The sequence below is a fragment of the Oncorhynchus masou genome, chromosome 16, assembly GCF_036934945.1.
Source record: "Oncorhynchus masou masou isolate Uvic2021 chromosome 16, UVic_Omas_1.1, whole genome shotgun sequence".
NCBI lineage: Eukaryota > Metazoa > Chordata > Actinopteri > Salmoniformes > Salmonidae > Oncorhynchus > Oncorhynchus masou.
In genome coordinates this window covers 15,638,924-15,660,888 of record NC_088227.1, presented here as the reverse complement: position 1 = coordinate 15,660,888, position 21,965 = coordinate 15,638,924, and the positions used below count along the sequence as shown (strand labels likewise).

The window sequence follows — 21,965 nt, the reverse complement described above, 5'->3', positions numbered from 1 at the left end:
TAGCCGAATCTATCCATTTGAAGGGGTGTCCACATACTTGTATATACACTACCGTTCAAAAGTTTGGGGTCACTTAGAAATGTTGTTGTTTATTAAAGAAAAGCACATTTTTGTCCATTAAAATAACATCAAATCGATCAGAAATACAGTGTAGACATTGTTAATGTTGTAAATGACTATTGTAGCTGGAAACGGCTAATTCTTTATGGAATATCTACATAGGCGTACAGAGGCCCATTATCAGCAATCATCACTCCTGGGTTCCAATGGCACGTTGTGTTAGCTAATCCAAGTTAATCATTTTAAAAGGCTAATTGATCATTACAAAACCCTTTTGCAATTATGTAAGCACATCTGAAAACTGTTGTTCTCATTAAAGAAGCAATACAACTGGCCTTCTTTAGACTAGTTGAGTATCTGGAGCATCAGCATTTGTGGGTTCCATTACAGTTTCAAAATGTCCAGAAACAAAGTACTTTCTTCTGAAACTCCTCAGGCTATTATGTTTCTGAGAAAATAAGGCTATTCCATGTGACTAATTGCCAAGAAACTGAAGATAGTATAGACTCAGAGCTAGAAAATGGTATATCATACACGTATTATACAAGTAATTCTGCTTTGAAAGTTGCTAAACTTGTAACCTCACTTTTGAGAAAATGTCCCTTGAATGTTTTGGTACTTACTGGAGATCTCACCTTGGTCTACACCCATTCAGCATCGTTCACACCTTTTTAAGCTTTTGCCCCACCCATCTCTTTAAGGATTCACATGTGAGGCTATGTACCAAATATTTCAAAACTAAAGGTTGGCTTATACTACGGGTGTGTTCGTAAATTTAATGGGTGTGTTCATTAACTTAATCTGGAGTGCCAGAGTGTGCTCTGGGCGTTTATAAACTGAGAGTTGTCAGATTGTCCGTTCGTTAATTCAGAGCATTTCACTCTCGCAGCGTTCAGAGCGCGCACACTGGATGCTCTGGGTGAAAAGTAGGGTTGATCCAAGAATTCTGACTTAACAACAGCAGTCAAGCACCCGAGCTAACTGGCTAACATTGGCTAGCTTGCTAGCTTATTCCAGACAAAAATAAGATAACAGCTCCCTGACCATTTTACACTCCCTAGCAGAGCTGGTTATGCTGTTTTTATGTTATCCAGAGCGTTTGTGACTGCAACTGTGCTGCTGGAAACAATTTAATTACACTTTTTTGGCAACGTTTACAGATACCGGCCATACTGAACGGGTGATGAGCGTTCGTAAATTCGTCAGTTATTCTGCGCTCTGGCACACTCAGACAAGAGTACTCTGAAATCGGAATAGATAGCCAGAGCTAATTTACCAGCTACGTCTATCGACAGTTGTTGCAGTGACATCATAAACAATCTATTGAAATAGTTACTTGCATAGTGAAGTCTTTTGTTTAGACATGTAGCTAGCTAGCTAAACAATGAACCATAATCCCAACTCATAAAGTTACTACTATGCATGAATCTGCAGGGAGATAACCAACCAGGTTCAATGTTAGTTAGCTAACATTAGGCTATAACTAGCCATGCTAATGGCTCTGAGATACGAATAATATTACTACACAGATCATATATGTAATGTTAAATTAGAAATGTGTAATAACGGAAAATGTAGCTAGCTAGACTCTCTTGAATGGACGCATCTCCCTCTCTGTCACGGGTGCCATGGTTTCCCCTAGTTTGAAGATGCAATCCGGAGACAAGTGTTTGATACAACAGTGTGTTGTCTTTTCAACCCAGTCTGCATATTTGCATACTCTATCATACTCTAATTCCACTGATTTCAAAACTCGGTCCTCCAGAAAGTGGAGAGCAACACTTACGCAGATCTACTACCTGATATCTTTCAAAAAGCAGCGTTCGAAAGGATTACCTACACATACTGACCACCTCATATTATACACAGAAGCTGCGACATAGCAGACCAATCCAAACTCATCTCTCGGCATTTCCAGCCCACTCAATATCTAAGCCAATCATGGCTAGCGGGAAGGTTACTGACTTTTTCCATACCTAAACCAACTAGGCTCGTACTTTAACAACTGTAATCATATTTGCAGATGGCATACAAGTTTGTTATTAAGGCACACGAAAGTTTACATGTTCCAGAAGGTATTTCTGCCCAAAATGGCATTTTGATAAAAAAAATGTAAGTTTACGTTCAAATGACTCTCCTGTGAAGTAGTAACGCGCGACATACGCCTAGTTTCCTGAAACAAGTCACATACTACAGGTCCTATATTTGAGAGATATATGAAAACTCAGTTTATTGCATTTTTTTACACATATTTAACTTTTTGGGGCACTAAACTACTTTCATAAATATTTCCATAAATTCTTTTAACTGGTACCGGGCTACCTTCAGACGAGTCTTGTGAAGCTTGTGGGCTTTCTAGAGCAAAACAGCCAACATGTACGTGCTCACCAGAGTCTCATCTAGCCATAAAGGGGTCAAAATTATACCGTTCGGAGGCTACAGACGTTTTTGTGAGAAGACACATTTTCAAGATGTCTCCTGGTCTGACAAACACCGCTGTCGCTCTGCCACCTGCCAATGCAGATGCGGTGGATTGAGACACAGCTCATGCAAAACAACGGATATCGCTTAAACAGATTTTTATGGGGATTTTTTTAACAATGCAAATTAGATTTACGGGGGGGACGGACGTCGACTCAAAAACAAGGTACCAAACCCGCTCACAAGGTTTGTTAACTCTTAAGGTCCCTAGGTAAATCAGCCTTTATGTTTGCAATCATTTACCATCCTCATTACATCTTGATTCTCTGGTGCCAATAGGGCAGTTTAGAATGCTGATGAGGAACACATTCACAGAGGTTTGTGAGTGTTTTGGTTGATTGCAATAACTTATTTGTGTTGTTGAAATGTAGTGTATCTGTTGTATGTTGTAGTGTATTTTTTGTTGTTGCAGTTTTATTGAATTATCATGTTGATTTGAGAATTGTTTGTTCTCAGGGCACCATTAAGAATGAGACCCTGGCCTCAATTGGGTTCCCCTGAAAAAATAAATAATAATAATTTGTAAAAAATCACTACAAAGTCTTTGAATTCAATAATCTCTAAATTCCCTCTTATGAAGATTATAATCCTCAAGAAGGCCTGGATAACTAAGCAGTTTTACAACTGTCCCTTAAGTAATTTCCTACCACTTTAGACTCACATAAAAGGTAAAAAAAATAGAAAAAATAAAAAGGATAAGTCTAGAATATTGAATGAACAAAAACAACCAATAAAGTCCTACAAAGAAACATTGCTGATTTTCTGTACTAGTAATTGTGTTTGTGTGTGTATTGAAAACAGTGCCATAGTAAGTTATATTAGTATACGTACACACAATCCCAGAGGGCCCACACACATGCCTCTCCATGCACTGGCTGCAGGTGCGTCCAGTGGCCCCGGGCCGGCAGTGGCACTGGCCTGAATGGGGGTCACACGGTTGGGGCCACGCCCCGTACGGGTCACACTTACACTCCTCACACTTCCCGCCGGGGGCACGGGGGTCGCCATGGTAACCCGTGGCACATCTAGAGGAGCGACAACAGGGTTTAGTCTAGATAACTAACAGAAAGTGATGTTCAGTTAGCAATGTGGGGCGGCAAGGTCCCTGATGAGGTGAGTTCAGTATGATTCACAAAGAGCATGTTGGGGTTTGTAAATGTTGAGGAGAGAGTTTGTACCTCTCACAGTACTTTCCCTCATAGCCCTCAGGGCAGGCAGTACAGTGGTAGTCGTTGAATCCCTCTGTTACACAGGTAGGGCTGAAACTGAGAGAATGAGAGAGCTACAGATGAGAGCTGCTTTATTGTACAATAGTAGAGCCATGCACCTGTGTCTCTGTAACCTACTTGTTCTCATGGTTGGTGAGGGGGCAGGCACAGGGCTTGCAGTCGTCAGGTCTGCCCCTCACTACACCATAGTATCCTGGGGCACAGCGTTCACACCTGTCCCCCTCTGTGTCATGCTGGCAGTTCTGTAGAGAAGACACCCGTCCCTTCACTAATATCATATCCACATTCACAACCATTCACTTCAAATAGGCTACACCTGCAGAATCAAACTAAAACCCAGTGGCTGTCGAGGTGGAGGGTGGATGTATTTTAGCTGTTGTTTTGAAGTGAGGGCCCTTCCAGAGTGTGAGCTCTGTCAGCCCAGAGCTGTTTTCCTCTCCTCTCTCAACTACTCTGCTCTGAGAAAAAGTGCCAAACTGACAATTGAGAGAGGCAATACTAATCAGTCAGCGGAAGTTGCGGCCTACTGAGCCGTGGTATTCCAAAGACGTTCATTAACTTCCTGTGTACCTCAATTAACCAAATTACGCTGTACAAACTCATTTAACATTTTCAATTTGCCTGCTTCGTAAAATGCAAATGATATTGTTATTAGCACAAATACAAATGAAAGCTGGGATTGCTTTGACAACATAGAGTTCCAGTTCCACACTATAACACGAGGCAGGGCTGGCTTCCATGTGCTCTAGGGGAAGATTTGGGAAGCAGAGAATAAGAGCTTTGTTGGTCATTAACTTGACCAAAAGGCCCTGGTTTATATTTGAAGGGCACATTATGTTCCACATTAAACAGCATGGACTTCTCTCTCGCGTAACATCTCTGTTAGTATTTCCAAGTCAAATCTACCCCAGACACTAACCTATGCTCTACTTCCTGGTGGCAGTGGACCATGTGGCCAATCAAATTGCTTCTGAACAAATCTGCTGATCCTCTACACTTGGAGAAAGTGCAACTGTTTAGACTGAGAGCTGGTTTGAAAACCAGGGGAGCTGAGAAGATAGAGGATAAAAGGAGGAGAGTTTTTCATTGGCTAGATAAAGTTCTGGGCTGATGTAAATGTGAAACGGAGCTGAAAAGTAAAGCGTTGGGCTAATTACCCATCTATGGCAGAAAGTAGAGTAGAGTAGAGTAGAGTGGGCGGGTATGGGTGCAGTCACAGGGCAGCCTGCCAACCAGTGCCAACGACACCCTTCTCCTCAGGTCATGGGGACTTTGTAAAGACCTTACCTGGCAGATGGATGTCTCTGGGTCACAGGCCTCACTGTGCCTGTTGCACTGGCACTGCGCACAGCTCCCGATGCCTGCTCTGGAGGCTGCGCCACCGCTGCGGGCAGACAGGCGGTAAAACCCGGCCCCACATTCCTGCCGATGGGCGAAACAGAGACAGACACACGTTTACTGGTTAGGCTGTTACACCCCCCCCGCTCACGGTAGTGCCAGGCTCCACTGGAGCTCCAACGAGACACACGCACTGAGAATTAATCGGGTCAATTTGAGAAGCCATCTGTTCCCAGCAAACACGATAAACGCCTGTTTAAAAATACTTTATTAACTATGTGGCAGCTTCAAATACGTGCCATCTGTCTGGTTTGTTTATAGCCACCTTTATGAGGAATCCAGTAGGAGACACATCAGTAACACTCAGGTTTGGATGGAAGTTGTCGTAGTAACACAAGAGTTAATTAGGAGTGTATTAGAGCCGCACTAAAGAGTGGGGGAGCTTTGGATGTGTCTGGATGGAGCTGTGAGAAAGAGAGGGAGAAAGAGAGAGAGAGCTGGCAGTTTTGATGAGAAGGATTGTCTTGTGGAGGGTTTCTAACAGCTGTTTCCTCCTGTCTCCATGTCTGTGGCTTTGATTGGACTGTGACTGACTGCCACACACACACACACACACACACACACACACACACACACACACACACACACACACACACACACACACACACACACACCTCTCTGATGGATGACCCTGTCGCCATGGCTGATGCTCTGATGGGAGACACAGAGACACAGCTGTCTCAGTGGCTAGCTAGCTTACCTCACAGGACAGGCCGGAGTAGCCCAGGGGGCAGTCACACTTCTCTATCTGGTGGGCCCGCTCACTCTCCACGGACGGCCTTCCCTCCTCTGCCACCTCCATAGAAATCTCAGAGATCCTGTGTTTTAGTAGAGAGAGAGAGATAGAGACAGGGAGTGTGACAGCCATGTGAACCAATGTCAACGATACAACTATACTATACATGATATGATCAAACGCTTGTTCGTTAAATGGAATGAACATGTCACAGTTAAATACAGAGGGTTATCCATGTTAACATGACATGACTAACCTGACCATGACACTAAAAGAAAGAGTGTAGAGTAAACAGCCCTCTAACGGTATGTTTCCGTCTAGCCCATTGTGTGTTCAGACAAAGACAGAGAGGAGAGCTCGCCTGCTGTGTCTCATCATGTTCCCATGGGAAGCCTTGATGAGGACGTAGTCAACATAAAACAGCACGTCCATGAAGTCCTCGCGTGTCATGGCCTTCATGTCTTCGTACTTCCACTCGTGCTGAAAGACAAAACATGTTGATGACATCACTGGCATCGAGATCCTATTCAATTACTCGAGAGGCTATGTCATTTACCCTCAAAGTTCCAGAAAGTAGTGAAAATGGCAGCCACCAGTCTAATTGGAATGAATGGCAGTGGTGGCATAATCCTAATTTTACTTATGCAGGAAAATAAAAGTAAGGCATGTGATATATCAGAAATTGCGTAAGATAATTATTTTATATACAGTACCAGTCAAAAGTTTGGACACACCTATTCACTACAGAGTTTCTCTATTTTTACAATTTTCTACATTGTAGAATAATAGGGAAGGCATCAAAACATTGAAATAACACCTACAAAAAGTGTTAAATGAACATATATTTTATATTTGAGATTCTTTAAAGTAGCCACCCTTTGTCTTGATGACAGCTTTGCACACTCTTGGCAATTTCTCAACAAGCTTCATGAGGTAGTCACCTGGAATGCATTTCAATTAAAAAGTTAATTTGTGGAATTGTGTTGTGACAAGATAGACAGAAGATAGCCCTATTTGGTAAAAGACCAAGTCCATATTATGGCATGAACAGCTCAAATAAGCAAAGAGAAACAACAGTCCATCATTACTTTAAGACATGAAGGTCAGTCAATGCGAAACATTTCAAGAACTTTGAAGGTTTCTTGTGCAGTCGCAAAAACCATCAAGTGCTAAGTGCTATGATGACCGCCACAGGAAAGGAAGACCCAGAGTTAACTCTGCTGCAGAGAATAAGTTCATTGGAGTTACCAGACTCAGAAATTGCTGCCCAAATAAATGCTTCCTTCAGTTCAAGTAACAGACACATCTCAACATCAACTGTTCAGAGGAGATTGTTTGACCCAGGCCTTCATGGTCAAATTGCTGCAAAGAAACCACTTCTAAAGGACACCAATAATAAGAAGAGACTTGCTTGGGCCAAGAAACACAAGCAATGGACATTAGACCGGGGGAAATATGTCCTTTGGTCTGATGAGTACAAATTTGATATTTTTGGTTCCAACTGCTATGTCTTTGTGAGACGCAGAGTAGGTGAACGGATGATCTCCGCATGTGTGATTCCCACCTTGAAGCATGGAGGAGGAGGTGTGATGGTGTGGGGGTGCTTTTCTGGTGACACTGTGATTTATTTAGAAATCAAGGCACACTGAACCAGCATGGCAACCACAGCGATACTGCAGTGATACGCCATCCCATCTGGTTTGCACTTAGTGGGAGTATCATTTGTTTTTCTACAGGACAATGACCCAAAACACACCTTCAGGCTGTGTAAGGGCTATTTGACCAAGGAGAGAGATGGACCGCAGAGTGAAGGAAAAGCAGCCAACATGTGCTCAGCCTCTCACTCCTCATGCTATTCTGGTTAGAGACAATTTGCGCTGTTCCGTAAAGGGAGTAGTACACAGCATTGTACGAGATCTTCAATTTCTGGGCAATTTCTCACATGGAATAGCCTTCATTTCTCAGAACAAGAATAGACTGACGAGTTTCAGAATAAAGGTCTTTGTTCCTGGTAATTTTGAGCCTGTAATCGAATCCACAAATGCTGGTGCTCCAGATACTCAACCAGTCTCGTGAAGAAGGCCAGTTTTATTGCTTCTTTAAATCAGAACAACAGTTTTCAGCTGTGCTAACATAATTGCAAAAGCGTTTTCTAATAATCAATTAGCCTTTTAAAATGCTAAACTTGGGTTAGCTCACACAACGTGCCACAGGAACACAGGAGTGAAGGTTGCTGATAATGGGTCTCTGTACACCTAAAGTATGTATATATTCCATACAAAATCCGCAGTTTACAGCTGCAATAATAATTTACAACATTAACAATGTCTACACTGTATTTCTGATCAATTTTATGTTATTGTAATGGACAATTTTTTACATTTTCTTTCAAAAACAAGGACATTTCTAAGTGACCACAAACTTTTGAACGGTAGTGTATGTGGGGACTCCTTCAAGACCGTTGGAAAGCATTCCGGGTGAAGCTGGTGGAGGGAATGCCAAGAGTGTGCAAATCCGTCATCAAGGCTACTTTGGGTGGCTACTTTGAAGAATCTCAAATATATATATATTTTTGATTTGTTTAAACCTTTTTGGGTTGCTACATGATTCCTTATGAGTTATTACATAGTTTGATGTCTCCACTATTATTCTACAGTGTAGAAAACAGTCTAAATAAAGAAAAGCCCTGGAATGAGTAGGTGTGTTCAAACTTTTGGATGGTACTTTAATTATAAATACAGTTTATACACGTTTTATACGCATGTTCAATATAAATAGCCTCTAAAATATATGCAAACAGACCATAAATGTCTCAAAACATTTTTAATTGGAAAGCTGTTAGTGCTATTATATGATACAATATCACAACCTGTTGCATTTACAACTTGTCTACAGTAAGTCCTATCATCAACTGATTTCAGCCAGTGTATGGCTGTGGACTGACTGCATTGTTTGAATGGAATGTTGGCATAGCTTTGTAGCAAGTACGATCTGTACGCGTAGGCACATACTGCATGACTGCAAGGTGTCCCGATATCTTCTCCAACTGTCCCGTTATCTGGTTTTAATGACTATTCTAGAATGCCCTTCTTTATCAATCAGAAACGAGAATTCAACTACGCTGTGGTTATAAAGTATTTGAATTCCTAATTATATGATCACTTCAAAGTCAATTTCTCATACAACGTCTCCAGAGGTTAGAATCTAGCTTTGAAGAGTTTTTGGGACAATGACAAGAGATGCACTTGCATGGCATCCACCACAAAAGGACCATAATTGTTTAACAACACAAGTGAGTTTCCGTGGCAAATGGATCATGACTGCATCCTTAGACATTAGGAAACTGTAACAACAAGATAAGAGATGATCCACCATGTAAGCCTATGCCATGGGTGTTCCCAAACTAGTTTGGCCCTTGACCCCATATTGACATCAAACATTTTTCGCGACACCCACCACGTAATCCAAAGCCAATGTTGAAAAATGTGAGTTATGACAGTCAGTTATGACAAAATAGTCTGACAGTACTTTTGACCGTATTTCAATCTGAAAGTATGGTGTGAAGTGGCTGGAATGCATCAGAAAGGTATTGGGAAGTTCAGAAGATTGTCAGTCAATAATGTTGTATGGATGGATGGATCATCGTTGATGATGTTCTTTTTCCTCCAGTCTGATTTAGTGCCTGGTCTCATCCAATCGGTTCTAACGACTTGTGGGCATAGCAGAGGGAAATGGTGTGTACTGTATGTACATGTTCCAGAGTGTCTTGTCGTTCAGTGATAGGGTCCTAATGTTTTGTAGCTTCAGCCGTTCAAGAGCCACATTTGTAGGAAGAAAACAGAAACCGCTCTGTTTATTACAACCTCATCTGACATCTACCGGAGGTTACTGGCGTAACCCCAGTTCTATGAGGCGCAACTTTCTCACACGACCCCATTTTCAAATTAGGTGACCCCACATGGGGTCACGACCCCTAGTTTGGGAAACACTGGCTTATGTCCTAACCTCTGTCATGTCGATCTCGTGCCGGGTGAGTTGTCCAATCTGCAGTCCCTGCATGTGGCGGACCATCACCTTGTCTCTGTTGGGCCCTCCCTTTATGATGACCTGGGGTTCGTAGGAGGTGCGGCCTGTCTCGTCACGCCCCTCAAAGTAGATGGCATACTTCAGCTTGCCGCCATAGGCTGTGATCTAAAGAGGAGAAACCACATCCAAGTAATGAAGCTTGTTAGTACTATTCACATCTCTGAACAGAATACAGTCAACTCCTGATAAGTGCAAGTTGGAAAGTATTTCAAAGCAGTAGTGTTCACCAGATCTCAATTCAAATACATTTATTGTCACTCCGGATATGTGCATGGGTTTGGGTTCAGTGCAAGCATAGTCTATACGTAAAGCAGGTCCGAGCAACTACATACAGTATATTTTTTAATTACATTTTTTATTTTACCTTTCTTTAACTAGGCAGGTCAGTTAAAGAACAAATTCTTATTTTCAATGACGGCCTAGGAACAGTGGGTTAACTGCCTTGTTCAGGGGCAGAACGACAGATTTTTACCTTGTCAGCTCGTGGATTCGATCTTGCAACATTTCGGTTACTAGTCCAACGCTCTAACCACTATAAGGATTCAATTGTACACCTGTTATCAACTTGGGGTTTAAATAACATCGAGATGAGGGTGCTCTCACCATGGAACCATGGAATTGTTCAGGCAGTCTCCAGTAGTAGAGTTCGGTCAGCTTCTGGGTGACCAGGTCAGCATTAGCGATGATCTCTGGGTGCTGGAAGGTCACTCCGCTTGTGGTCTCTTGCAGGTTGGCTTTGTCCACTAGGGGCAGTTTGGTCTGCTCTGGTTTCAAGGACAGCTACAGCAGCACAGACACAACAAACAAACAGCATCACTTATTGGCCTTAATGTCACACAAAATACACAGATAACGGGTTGTATTTGGGAAGCTCTGTCCCAAGGGTTTAAATGGCCTATGTTGCGAGAGAGCGATGCAAGTGTTTTTCAAAAGGAAAACAGCCTCTGTGACATTGGACAACTGTATTCTCCAATAACACACCAGAACTCAGCCTCTCACATAGTTGTAGATTAAAATGCATTTCACATCCTGAGGGCAGGCCAAAGATGTGTTTAATTGGGCAAGTAGAACATGCATATATTTAAGAAGCCACTTCTCTACAGTAGACTATGCCTCTGAGGCCCCTGTTTTAAATTTGCCCTCCCTTCCCATCTAAATATCCAGCAAATGGCTCACTAAAGGCTCCAGGGGGGGCAGGCTGTGCCCCTCACCTCACCATGCAATCTCATGACTCACTGACTTAGAGAGAATCTCCTGACTTCCAATGAATGAAGGAGAGGATTCTCAACTGTCTGTCTTTTTTCTCTCTTCATCTTAAAGCAAACAAACTTAGATTAACTTTGGGACGGCAACCTTTATTTAATTTGTTTGTCGTTTCCATTTATATGAAAGAAGGGTCCCTCTTCCGATGTCCTCAGCCGCGGTCTCCATGGACACAGCGGATGGAGGGTTATCAGGTCTGAGGCGCTCTGGCAGAAAATCCTTATTAAAAACAAACAGGGAAGCTGCAGCTCCCAGCCTCTGCCTGCTCCAAGCCCCCAATAAACCCTCTCCCACCCACTGTACGAGGCTATAATATATATTATCCTTCTGTTTGTGCTTGGTCCCCCTGGTTCTCACTACGTTCCATAAATTACAGGGAAATAAGATGGAGAGTAAATACCTGGTTGGGAATGAATCAATGGAGGAGAACCACTTTCAGGAAATTAATATTTACCCTGTTTCCCATAAAATCATATAGCTGTGTTGTGGCATTTCTCTCTAGACTATTTCAGTACTTGTGGTTGCACATACAGTAAGTTGTAAAGTGTAATCGGACTAATTCCTGTTTGTTAACTGTTGCATGAGAACAAATGTTGTTTTATCATAGCCCATATTAAGTAGCCTATATCAAGAAAGCATAGAACAGTGGTCACCAACCTTTGTGCCGAGACCCCTTTCTGAGTGAAAAAGCAGGCCATTTAAACATGACTTTTAAAAAAACGTACGCCTACGCAACATTAACCTATTAAAAAACACTTCTGTAGCAATGAGGTTTATGCAGTAGGCTGTAGGCTCAATACAGCACTGCATATTGGCTATCCTTGAATTGCCCTGCCAATGGTGTTCTTCTCAGACTATTTTAAAATTATATTTCCAAACAGAAGGTATATGATCACACTGGTAATATATAATTTGTTATAGGCCTATTACTTGTGAGCCATAAATTTAAATCGTTAGAATTTTTTTGATTTTATTTTATTGTGATGGTCAGTATCAGTGGATGGAGGGAGAGAGAGCGCGAGCGGTGGAGAGGCTGCCTCTCACTGTTCATCAGCTCTTCCTCCTCCTGCTGACTGACCAAATATATTGATACACTTTGCAGCGGGAGTGGAAAGGGACAGGGCGTTTCACGGCTTATAAAAGTGTTGAGTGAAGTGTTGACAGTGCTGAATAAAAATGTGAATATTAAATCATTCAGAAAACAGCAGCAGTCTCTCTGTAAGTCATGTTTTTGTTTAGTTTTGAAATCTCACACAGTAGAGTCCGCACGGTGATCTGAGCTATCTAGTTAGCCAGTGGTAGGCCTATAAATTGACTTTGCTCTCCGGGTCCACCAGGTAGATGGGAACAGTTTGCCTACCTGGCGCGCAGGGAAGCTGAATCAATTGCACCTACCTCAAACAGCGCGAAACGAATAAGAAAATACATAAATAAATGGCCATCGAGTAGGAAAGCCTTGGAGATCGACCGGTTGGTGACCACTGGCATAGAACATTATTCATATTATATGCGTTTGTCTGTGTGTGCGTGTTGCGTGATGTGAGTGGGTGCACTCGCAGTTGCTGTACGTTTGTGTATGAATACAGTACCTGTGTGTGAGTGGACTTGCATGTGATGGGGAATACATGTGTAGATGTGTGCTGTTTGTGGATTTCTGTCACGTTTCTTCATGACTTGACTTACCCACATGCGGATGAGGCCCTGCGCCTCAGTACAGGTGCTGGACATACCAAAGCAGTAACACTGACTGCAGCCTAGTGGGTTGCTTGTGCTCAGGCCGAAAGTCCTCGACTTACACTGGTCACACTTCAGACCCTGTATATTCACCTGGGGACCGAACACTCAGGAATTAAGACACAGTCCAAGTCCAAAATGGCTGATGACCAATATTGTCCACACACACACACACAAAAAAGACGTTTTCAGTAAAGTATAAATAAGAACAAATGTAAAATCAATCTGAACAGATTTGCAACGATAATATAGGCCTAGAGAGATATTTGATTTAAGACAGAGCCAAGCTATAAATAACAGTGGCGGAAAAAGTCATATCCCTCCTATTCTGCTCTGGACTGATCAAAGAAGGTGATATTCACAAGAATCCAAAGGCAGCCATGTGTGTAGATACAGTAGGTGCATGTCAAAGGGGCTACTGTGCATGTGTACCACAGTGACATGTGTCTGAGAAGGAATGATAAGGGGCATACCCCCGCGTACAGCAGACACACAGTGACAGCCCTGATAACAGTGCATCACACAAAAAACACTATTTCATATGGAACTTTTCCCTTCTATTTTATCTGATGCTTTCCCCTAGCTAATACACTCCCAAAGCATCCAGAACTGCAAAGCAGCATTCATAACAGACATTGGGTGTGCCATGAACTACATATTAACGCTTTGTTTACACACCAGTCTGTGGGTTTAACTTTAAGGAGGATGCTAAGGATGCCAGAAATTCTATTGCCTTGGCTTCATGGAACATACAGAGCCACGCCACCCCATCACCGTGTCCATCACCCCTCCAGTCACCCCCATCACTAACATCCCTACACCCATCAACCTCTTATCTCTATCCTTCCATTCCAGTAGTCTAAAATAAACATCCAGCGAGGGAAGACGCACACACACACACAACAGTACAACAAGAGACCCAACAACAACAATCATCTCTTCTGCATGTGTCACCTTACTTCAGAGTAGACAGTGGCTTTTTACTGGATCTCTCTCTCTCTCTCTCTCTCTCTCTCTCTCTCTCTCTGTGTGTTAATGAGAGTCATCACCTCTCATAGGTGGCCCCTATGTGACAGCCTGTCACAATGTCACAGCACTGTCACTGTGAGGCACGGAGTCGGGGATGGCGACGCCTGCCTGCCTGCCTGGCGCTAGCTAATCTGAATGCCTTCCCCCCACGTCAGGTCTATTTCCATCTCACACTTCCTCCCCCACACAGACGCTACCCTGCCTGCCTGGGTTTTGTTTGCCTGGCTCCGGGTTTGTTCGATGCTGGCAACCAGGCAGAGGATGGCGACAGGCCCCTATGCTGAGCCCAGATAGGGAAGGTACGGAGAGCTAGAGTGCTGCTGTTGAAACACAGGCTATATGGAGCAATCTGCCTTAGTCATTCTAATGGGACATTTCCAGGTAGTTGCAGTGAGGCTTAGAAAATACAGGCCTAGTTACGCTATGTAACTCCAAGTTGAAAATGTGAAACTGGCAGTGAAAGCTACTTGAATTAAGTCAGTGCTGGCTAGGCATCAGGGAGGTGCCTGGAGAGCTGGCTTTGGTTTCTTCTGGGAGAATTTCATTGTAGTTTCTTGTCGTCACTTATTTGGAGAGGTCTGATGCAATCACTTGACACAGCATCCTATGAATATTCTAGATGAGAATAGATAGATAGTAAATAGAGTAGACCTCAATCAACTGATGGTTGTGGGTTACCTTGCAGCTGCATTGTCCAGTCCTGTCTGCACAGGCGCACACATCCTGGTCTGCATCACAGGTCTGGCTGTCTGAACCTGCCACGTTGCATTTGCAGGAAATGCATTGTGGGAAGTCCCGGTAGCCCAGTTTACACTCGCTGCACTTCTCTCCCTGGAACTGGTCCCGGCACATGCAACAGCCGGTGTTGGGGTTACACTGCTGCGTCACTGAGCCCACCTGGTTACAGCCACAGGCCTGTGGAGGAGATGGTCAACTATTCAAAATCAACGTACCATTATATTCATCAATACCCAGTCACAAAGGGTTAATCCATCGGCTTCACATAGTAAACATTCCACAGACCTTCCACAAAAGCAGGTTAAAACATTGGCTGCAAAATTAATTATACAATTATACATATCGTCACAGCAGTAATCCCATGATGTGTTTCTCCATTAAATCTCAAAGCACTTCTGTGCGGTTTTAATTTCTATTTTGTGAATGTTCCGTACTATAAAAGTTGAAGTTATTTTGCTAAACCTTTTTAATGAGCATTTTTTTTATCAACAAAAGAATAGGCCTAACTCCAGGAAAGAGCCAGACAGGACTAGTTTGGAGGGGAGTGGCGTGAGATGAGGTGAAGTAAGGTGTACCTTGCAGCCCGCCATGATATCATGACCCCAGTGATTGGGGGCACATTTGTCACATCTCTCCCCCACGGTGTTGGGAGGGCAGACGCACTGTCCTGTGTTGGCGTCGCAATTATTCCCCACATGGGCACACTGGCACGCTGGGAAAGGGGCAGGAAAAACAAACTCTACTCAAAACAGCAGAATAGGCTCAGCACCACAACTTTCCATTAAACCTGGAAGAGAGTAAATACCCTTTTTGGTTTGAGGTCATCCACATTTAACATCAAGGAAAGCGGTAAACAAATCTAAATAAGATATATTCATGTATTGTATTGACCAAAAGTTATTTGCAGACATCAATCAGTTAGATGGCAGTCAGTTCTTACGTGCGCAGCCACCCTCCTGGAAGTTGAAGTGTCCCGGAGCGCATCGGTCACACTTGGGCCCAGTGACACCAGGTTGGCACCGGCACTGGCCCGACTCGTCACAGTCAAAGGACTTGGACCCAAAGGAGTTACAGTTGCAGGGGGCACAGACTCCAGCGGACTGAATGCCGTAAGTCTGGGGCTGGGAGGCAGCACAGAGATACTGAGGTCATTCAGGGACTCCAGAGAGCTGTCATAGACAGACATAGGGTGCTATTACCACAGCAAACAGGTACAGCACACAGTGACACACCGCAAACACTGTAAAACACACAGCTCAATACTTCAGACTAAGTTTTCAAGGACACACAGCATACAATAACGTCTCTGTACGAGAAAACATTATTTGAACCGTAGTAACAATAGTAACAATTCAATTGATGGTGAGGATATACAACATATTAGAAGTCCAAAACATAATCTAATATAAACTAATTTCTCCGTGCGTTGGGCAGAGGAAATGCCCATGTCTCACTATAAATGCAGCAACGTGGTGAATAAGTAAATGGGAATTGTAGCTATAGATGGCGAGGCGACGGGGAAAGGAGGCAGCCAGAGACAGATGGTTCGATATGAATCTGATTATATGAGGAGCCAACAGCTCCTGCCTGGCTGGCAATTTGCATTATTCTTCCTTCAACAGGAAGGAATGGTGACGGTGAGAGGTAGCACACATCCCTGGGCCTCTCCCCCAGACTACCCCCCTCCCCCTCCGGGGAGCTCTCTCTGGGGGTGCTGGGAGTCCTGGTGGGATGCTTCCACCAACCCATGTGGATCCAGCTGTCTCAGAGGCGGGAGTGGAAATGGATGGCTGATTGATTGACAGAGAGCGGTTGGCGCCTGAGCAGCATCCAGGTGTTGTGTTAGGGATGACTGACGTCTGTGTGTGAGAAGTGCCTGCTTACTCTTGTCAGCACAGCTAAAGAAAAATGCGTGTATGTGTAGCGTGTTTGTGTGTAGCGTGGTTGTGTGTAGCGTGGTTGTGTGTAGCGTGGTTGTGTGTAGCGTGGTTGTGTGTAATGTGGTTGTGTATAGCGTGGTTCCAGCCTGGTGTGTTAGCGTTGCACACAATATGAGTGAAGTAGGCAATCATTGCCTTGGCTAATTCTCACTTGAAACCTAATTTTTGTGTTTAGTAGGTTAAATTACACATTTGGTTAACATAATATACTATAGTGATCTGTTCTTGCAATTTGTAGTCTATGACATTTCAGATTTACATATGATAATTTTTCATTAAGTAGTTTGGAGCAAACTACTTTTTATCAAAGTAACTTAAGGTAAGTAAACCATGTTTCCCTTTAGGGTAGCTTTAGTGTGTCTTTAGTGTGAAGTAATTGGTAGCTTGGTACACAATATTTTCAGAGTAGCTTCCCGAACACTGCCGCTGACCAAGGTGAAAAAACTGAACTTTTAAATAAGAGTTCAATTAAGATGAATGCCGTAAGAAAGGCTGAATAAGTAACTATCACAACGTAAAGGGCTGGCTTGATAAGTGGGCAATATTATAGAACAACAACTTATGAAGAGGTCTCACATCAATTGAAGGGTCTAGTGGGGGCTGGATATTTCCAAGAATCCTCAATCACCTCTTTACAATGTAGATTACTATCTGACTTAATCACACTGTGCATTACATTTGTCTTCAACACCTCAAGGATTTACAATTACATCTAGCTGCACAGTACAAACGTAGGATCTTAATTGGATCACTCTTTTGCTGCTGAGAATTGCATTCATGCACCTGCAGAAAATGCAGATGAGCTTTGTGATTTACACAAATTCACTAAAAACCTGCAATAACACACAATTATATTAATAGTATTTCACTTTTCATGTTATGGACTAAATGTTCAAATCCTGTTGCTGAAGGATTATTTTGCTGCGACAATATGGGTCAAATTAAGATCCTACATCTGTATATCTAAAGAATGCTGTTCTGCACCTATTCCTTATCTGCAACCAGTATATGGATATTTACATACAGTACATAATAGTTCATATACGTACAATTCTAGCTCAATTAAAATACGCATTAGTATGTGCAGCCTGTATCACACAAGGCTACTAAGTGACAGGTCCAGGTGAAACCTGAGCAGAAAGCAGAGGCTAAGAAGAGTGGAGCGACAGGCTGTTTCACATACAGTCATTAAGGTCAGAGGCTTACTGCTGACCAGGCAATGTGTCATGTCAGCTCAGGTCAGGTTAGAGTCATGCTGTGGTCCAGCCAGTACACATCAGATCTGTTCTGTTCGGAAGATGATGAGTGGTCAGTTGTGGTCGGTCAGAGAAGGCCTATATGGTCAGGTTTGAAGTGGGGTCAGGTTGCAGTCACATATAGTCAGGGTCTGGGATGGACATGTTCGTCGTGGCTAGGTGAGGCAGAATTATAACTATGGACCCTGTGGGTTGGTTGGGCAGGCTTGGTTGGTTGGTGGGTGGATGGGTGGTCGGCGAATGGGTTGGTGGGTGGTTGGCTGGGCAGGCTTGGGATGCATCACAGCAAACTAACACACTAAAACACTCAGTGCTGCAAATCTTTACTGTCTTTACCACTGAGGTGCGGTAGGCTGCCCTGGGACAGCCCCCAGAGCGGGACGAGCCCCAGCGCTGGACCTGCTGCAGCCGGACCCTCTCTATTGGCCTGCGCGTCTCCCGACGCTCGTAACCCTGGCGACCCAGGTCGCAGCGATGGCCCACGAAGCCGGGCTTACAGATACAACGTCCCTCCAAGTCGCAGCGCTGGGACATGGCCCCTGTACGGCTGCAGGAGCACGGCTTACACACCTGCTCCTCTGCATCCCACCAACAATTGGGCTTCATTCACCAGGAGCAGTGAGGGGCAGGAAGTTAGTTATCTGTGAATGTCTGAGGTACTGAGTATAAATGAGGTCGTCACCCTAAAACTTTGGGAAATATTTAGATGACAATATATTTGTGAAACCAAACACCGGAGTGAAAAATTGGTTCAACTTCAGACAGCAGCATTACTAATCAACAGTATCTGACGCAGTAACTGATTTGAAATGTCCCCATAGATTGTCCACCTTTTTATGGGTATCCCAATGATAAAATGACATAGTGACCGAATTGACAAGATTCAGAATGACAGCTGATACTTTGGTGACCTACCATGCACTCGTCACACTGCCGTCCCACCACATGCTGCTTGCATGGGCATTGCCCATTCTCCTGGTGGCAGACCTCCGACACAGAGCCATTGTTGTGACACTGGCAATCTGTAGACCAATGAGAGGGGTGGGGAGGAGAGGAGGGGTATCAGTTGAATGAATCAGATTTAGAATAACAAGGATCAGTCTAAGTTCAGCCCCAACAAGGCCCTCTCAGATAAGGGTATGTACTGTACAGTACAACTATATCCTCTTGTTCTCTTCGGTCCTATTGCTGTGCAGTACTACTGTCTATTGTCATCAACTCATACAGAGTACGCAAATCCAACCGCTAGACACAGGAACACATTTGCATTGTATAACCGGCTCATTATTTACTTTAAAAAGTCCTAGTGATCTGCAAGAGAAAACACAGGCACAGATGGTTTCCTATAGGACTGGTTGGAGGGGACATTTGCTGTTTTTTTCTGTCTTTGTACTGTGCTCAATCGCCCACGTAAGGTTTAAAAATGCCTGCATTTATTCAATGTTTAACAGGTTGGAATGAGTATGAGTTGTAAGACTCCCTTTCTCACCCTGACAGCATGGAGTCCAGATGGGATCTAAAGTGGGTCAAGTTTTTAATTCGGGCTGTCTGAGAGAAAGAGAGAACGAGTCGGGTTGATGGTTTCATGGCACACTGAAACCAGCAACAAGATTTACACTGTGCGTCAGCCACATTAAGTTGCAGAGATCTGTGACAATGATCATCAACTTGTTTTCCCTGCCTCCGTGATAGCATAGGCAATTTCCATCAACGACGGCCCTGTTTCTGCATTCCTAATGTTGATTACTCCATCTCCGCCCAAAATGCCCCACCACCACAATAATCAGTTAGGACAGCCAGACTAAGTCAGCGAAAATCGACTTCTTCTCACCAACCTACTTTTTTCGTTCGACAGATTTCATTCAAACGGAAGTAGTGCACCTGACTTTTATCACTGCAGATGAAGGCAGCTATTCCATTCTATTGTAGAAGTCTATAGAGGCATTAGCTGCATGTTTAACTATTGTGCTTTACCAGTCTATAGTCTTAATGTACTGTCAATCACTACCAATACCTCGATCATTTCTTTGTCGTCTTTATCGCAGCTGTATATCAAGAGTTATAAATCAGGAATTAATTTGGCTATGAGCCGTGATGAGCTGTAATGCATTTTTAATTATCTTGGCATCATCGTCAAATGGGTCGTTTTGGTAAACTGAGACTAATTAGTTATCTTCATCCAAACATTGTCAACGTCGCAGACTGTACAGCTGAGAACAGAAAGGCAGATGAATTATAAACTTTTATGGGGTGAGCATTGAAGTTTGCAAGTCAACACAGGTTGTTTATGTGGATTTACACAGACAGTCACCATCTGCACACATTCTCATATTCTCAAAGCCAAACATTTTCAAAGACACCGCCACATCTGGCATGCAGGCTGTCTGTCAGGCAGGCAGGCAGACAGGCAGCGCTCGCATAACATTACAGCAACACTCCACTCTTCAAAGGAGACTCAGACAGGGACAGGGGCTTTAACGTACTGCAGGCTCTGATACTCATGTACTTCTTATACTCACGTTGGCAGTTTTTGGCCTTGATGGCGTCCCCGTAGAACCCCTCGGCGCAGGTGTCGCAGGTGGTTCCCCCGTAGCCATCCCGACACCTCAGACAGGAGCCGGTGATGGGGTCGCAGCTCCGCGGTGAGGCCAGGTCCAGGTTACCGTTACACTGGCAGAGCTGGCACGAGCCTCCCTTAACCGTCGGCTGACCAAAGTAGCCATTCGAGCACCTACAGTGACCAGAGAGGAAGAGGGAAATCATGACTCATGGCTAGGGCCCTGAGTTTTACCTTACCATACTGTACGACATGACCAAGAGAAACTCTGGGCAAGTTTTTTTCTTTCCTGACCTTGTGTCTTGACCAGGAATAACCGCAGTCCCTAGTTACAATATAGCCCTATCATGACTAATTTGAGCAGGAAGGAGCGAGGGTATGGTACGTAGTGGACTGAATGATCACTGCTCAGCTATGAAGAGAATGTGTTTCCCATGAGGGGAGTCACAGTATAAATTACAGAAATGGACATATGGTCACTGTGCCTCTGTTCTTTTTCAAGTCACTAGAAGGCTAAATGTCTCAGTGAAACTGGATAAAAAGCGATCACACCCAGCATGCACAGCTGTATATCACGGACACTTCAGTGTTTCACTAAAATTACTTCAACGATGAAACTGGCTTCAATTATGAAATTGCCTTTTCAAACATGAACACTTAGTTTGTGTATAATTCACATATTCAGTGGGACCAATAAGGGAGCAGTGGACAGTATCATTGGCAGTCAAAACACAGAGAAAGAATCTGAAAAGGCAAACGCGCGAAGCCACAGAAAATATCGCTATTCCCCCTACCAACTCTTATCTGCACTGTCCTGCTTTTCCCGCCACATATCTCCTCAGAAGCAAGTCGTGTTCTGCCCTGATAAAGATATACATTCTAGTGCCTTCTTGTTAAATGGTTGCTACAATTCTTATCTCCACACCGCCCTTCTATCTGCATGATAGCAAATGGGAAAAGTAATCATTCCATATCATGCACAGCGGATTCCTTTAGTCGCCGGAGACTTATTAATTTAATATGTTATTGCTTCTGACTGTCTTATGTGAGAAGGAGCCAGTGGCGTGGAACAGTGAGTACGTGTCTGTAATTTAATTTCAACCATCAAGTGGGTGTCTTGGGGAGGAGACAGCACTAATGCAGATATCATGACCAAACATGCAAAATGTAAATAAGTACAAATTATTGAATCACTTTACTTTGGAATCTGAAAAGAAAGAGCCTCCACCCGTAACATCCTATCCCATTTCCCCAACCACACCCATCCAACATGTCTCCATCCAACCACAACCACCCACCACCACCTTTCGCCCCCTAAACATCCAAGGTTGCTTTTAAATCCATCCCCCTCTTAATAACACCCCTTCCCCATGGGAAGGAAAGTATATATATTATGAAAATAGGTATATACTGTATATATAGTTTGTATGTGTTAAGTGTTCTAGATTGTATATTTGT

The 21,965-nt window shown here is 43.6% G+C and overlaps 1 protein-coding gene across 2 annotated transcripts in view; it reads right to left on the bottom strand.

Moving 5' to 3' along the window:
• The window catches only part of lama2 (laminin, alpha 2), a 160,474-nt gene that overhangs the window by 39,772 nt on the left and 98,737 nt on the right, over positions 1-21,965 (bottom strand). For both annotated transcript variants that reach the window (XM_064990886.1, XM_064990887.1), the window contains exons 19-32: positions 20,470-20,681; positions 18,866-18,972; positions 15,695-15,875; positions 15,330-15,466; positions 14,695-14,931; positions 12,937-13,080; positions 10,594-10,770; positions 9,910-10,095; positions 6,266-6,384; positions 5,869-5,986; positions 5,058-5,192; positions 3,888-4,012; positions 3,720-3,806; positions 3,373-3,566 (exon numbers count right to left, since the gene is read on the bottom strand). In XM_064990886.1, coding sequence (XP_064846958.1) covers positions 3,373-3,566; positions 3,720-3,806; positions 3,888-4,012; positions 5,058-5,192; positions 5,869-5,986; positions 6,266-6,384; positions 9,910-10,095; positions 10,594-10,770; positions 12,937-13,080; positions 14,695-14,931; positions 15,330-15,466; positions 15,695-15,875; positions 18,866-18,972; positions 20,470-20,681 — 2,159 coding nt within the window. The remainder of the gene's footprint in view (positions 1-3,372; positions 3,567-3,719; positions 3,807-3,887; positions 4,013-5,057; positions 5,193-5,868; positions 5,987-6,265; positions 6,385-9,909; positions 10,096-10,593; positions 10,771-12,936; positions 13,081-14,694; positions 14,932-15,329; positions 15,467-15,694; positions 15,876-18,865; positions 18,973-20,469; positions 20,682-21,965) is intronic.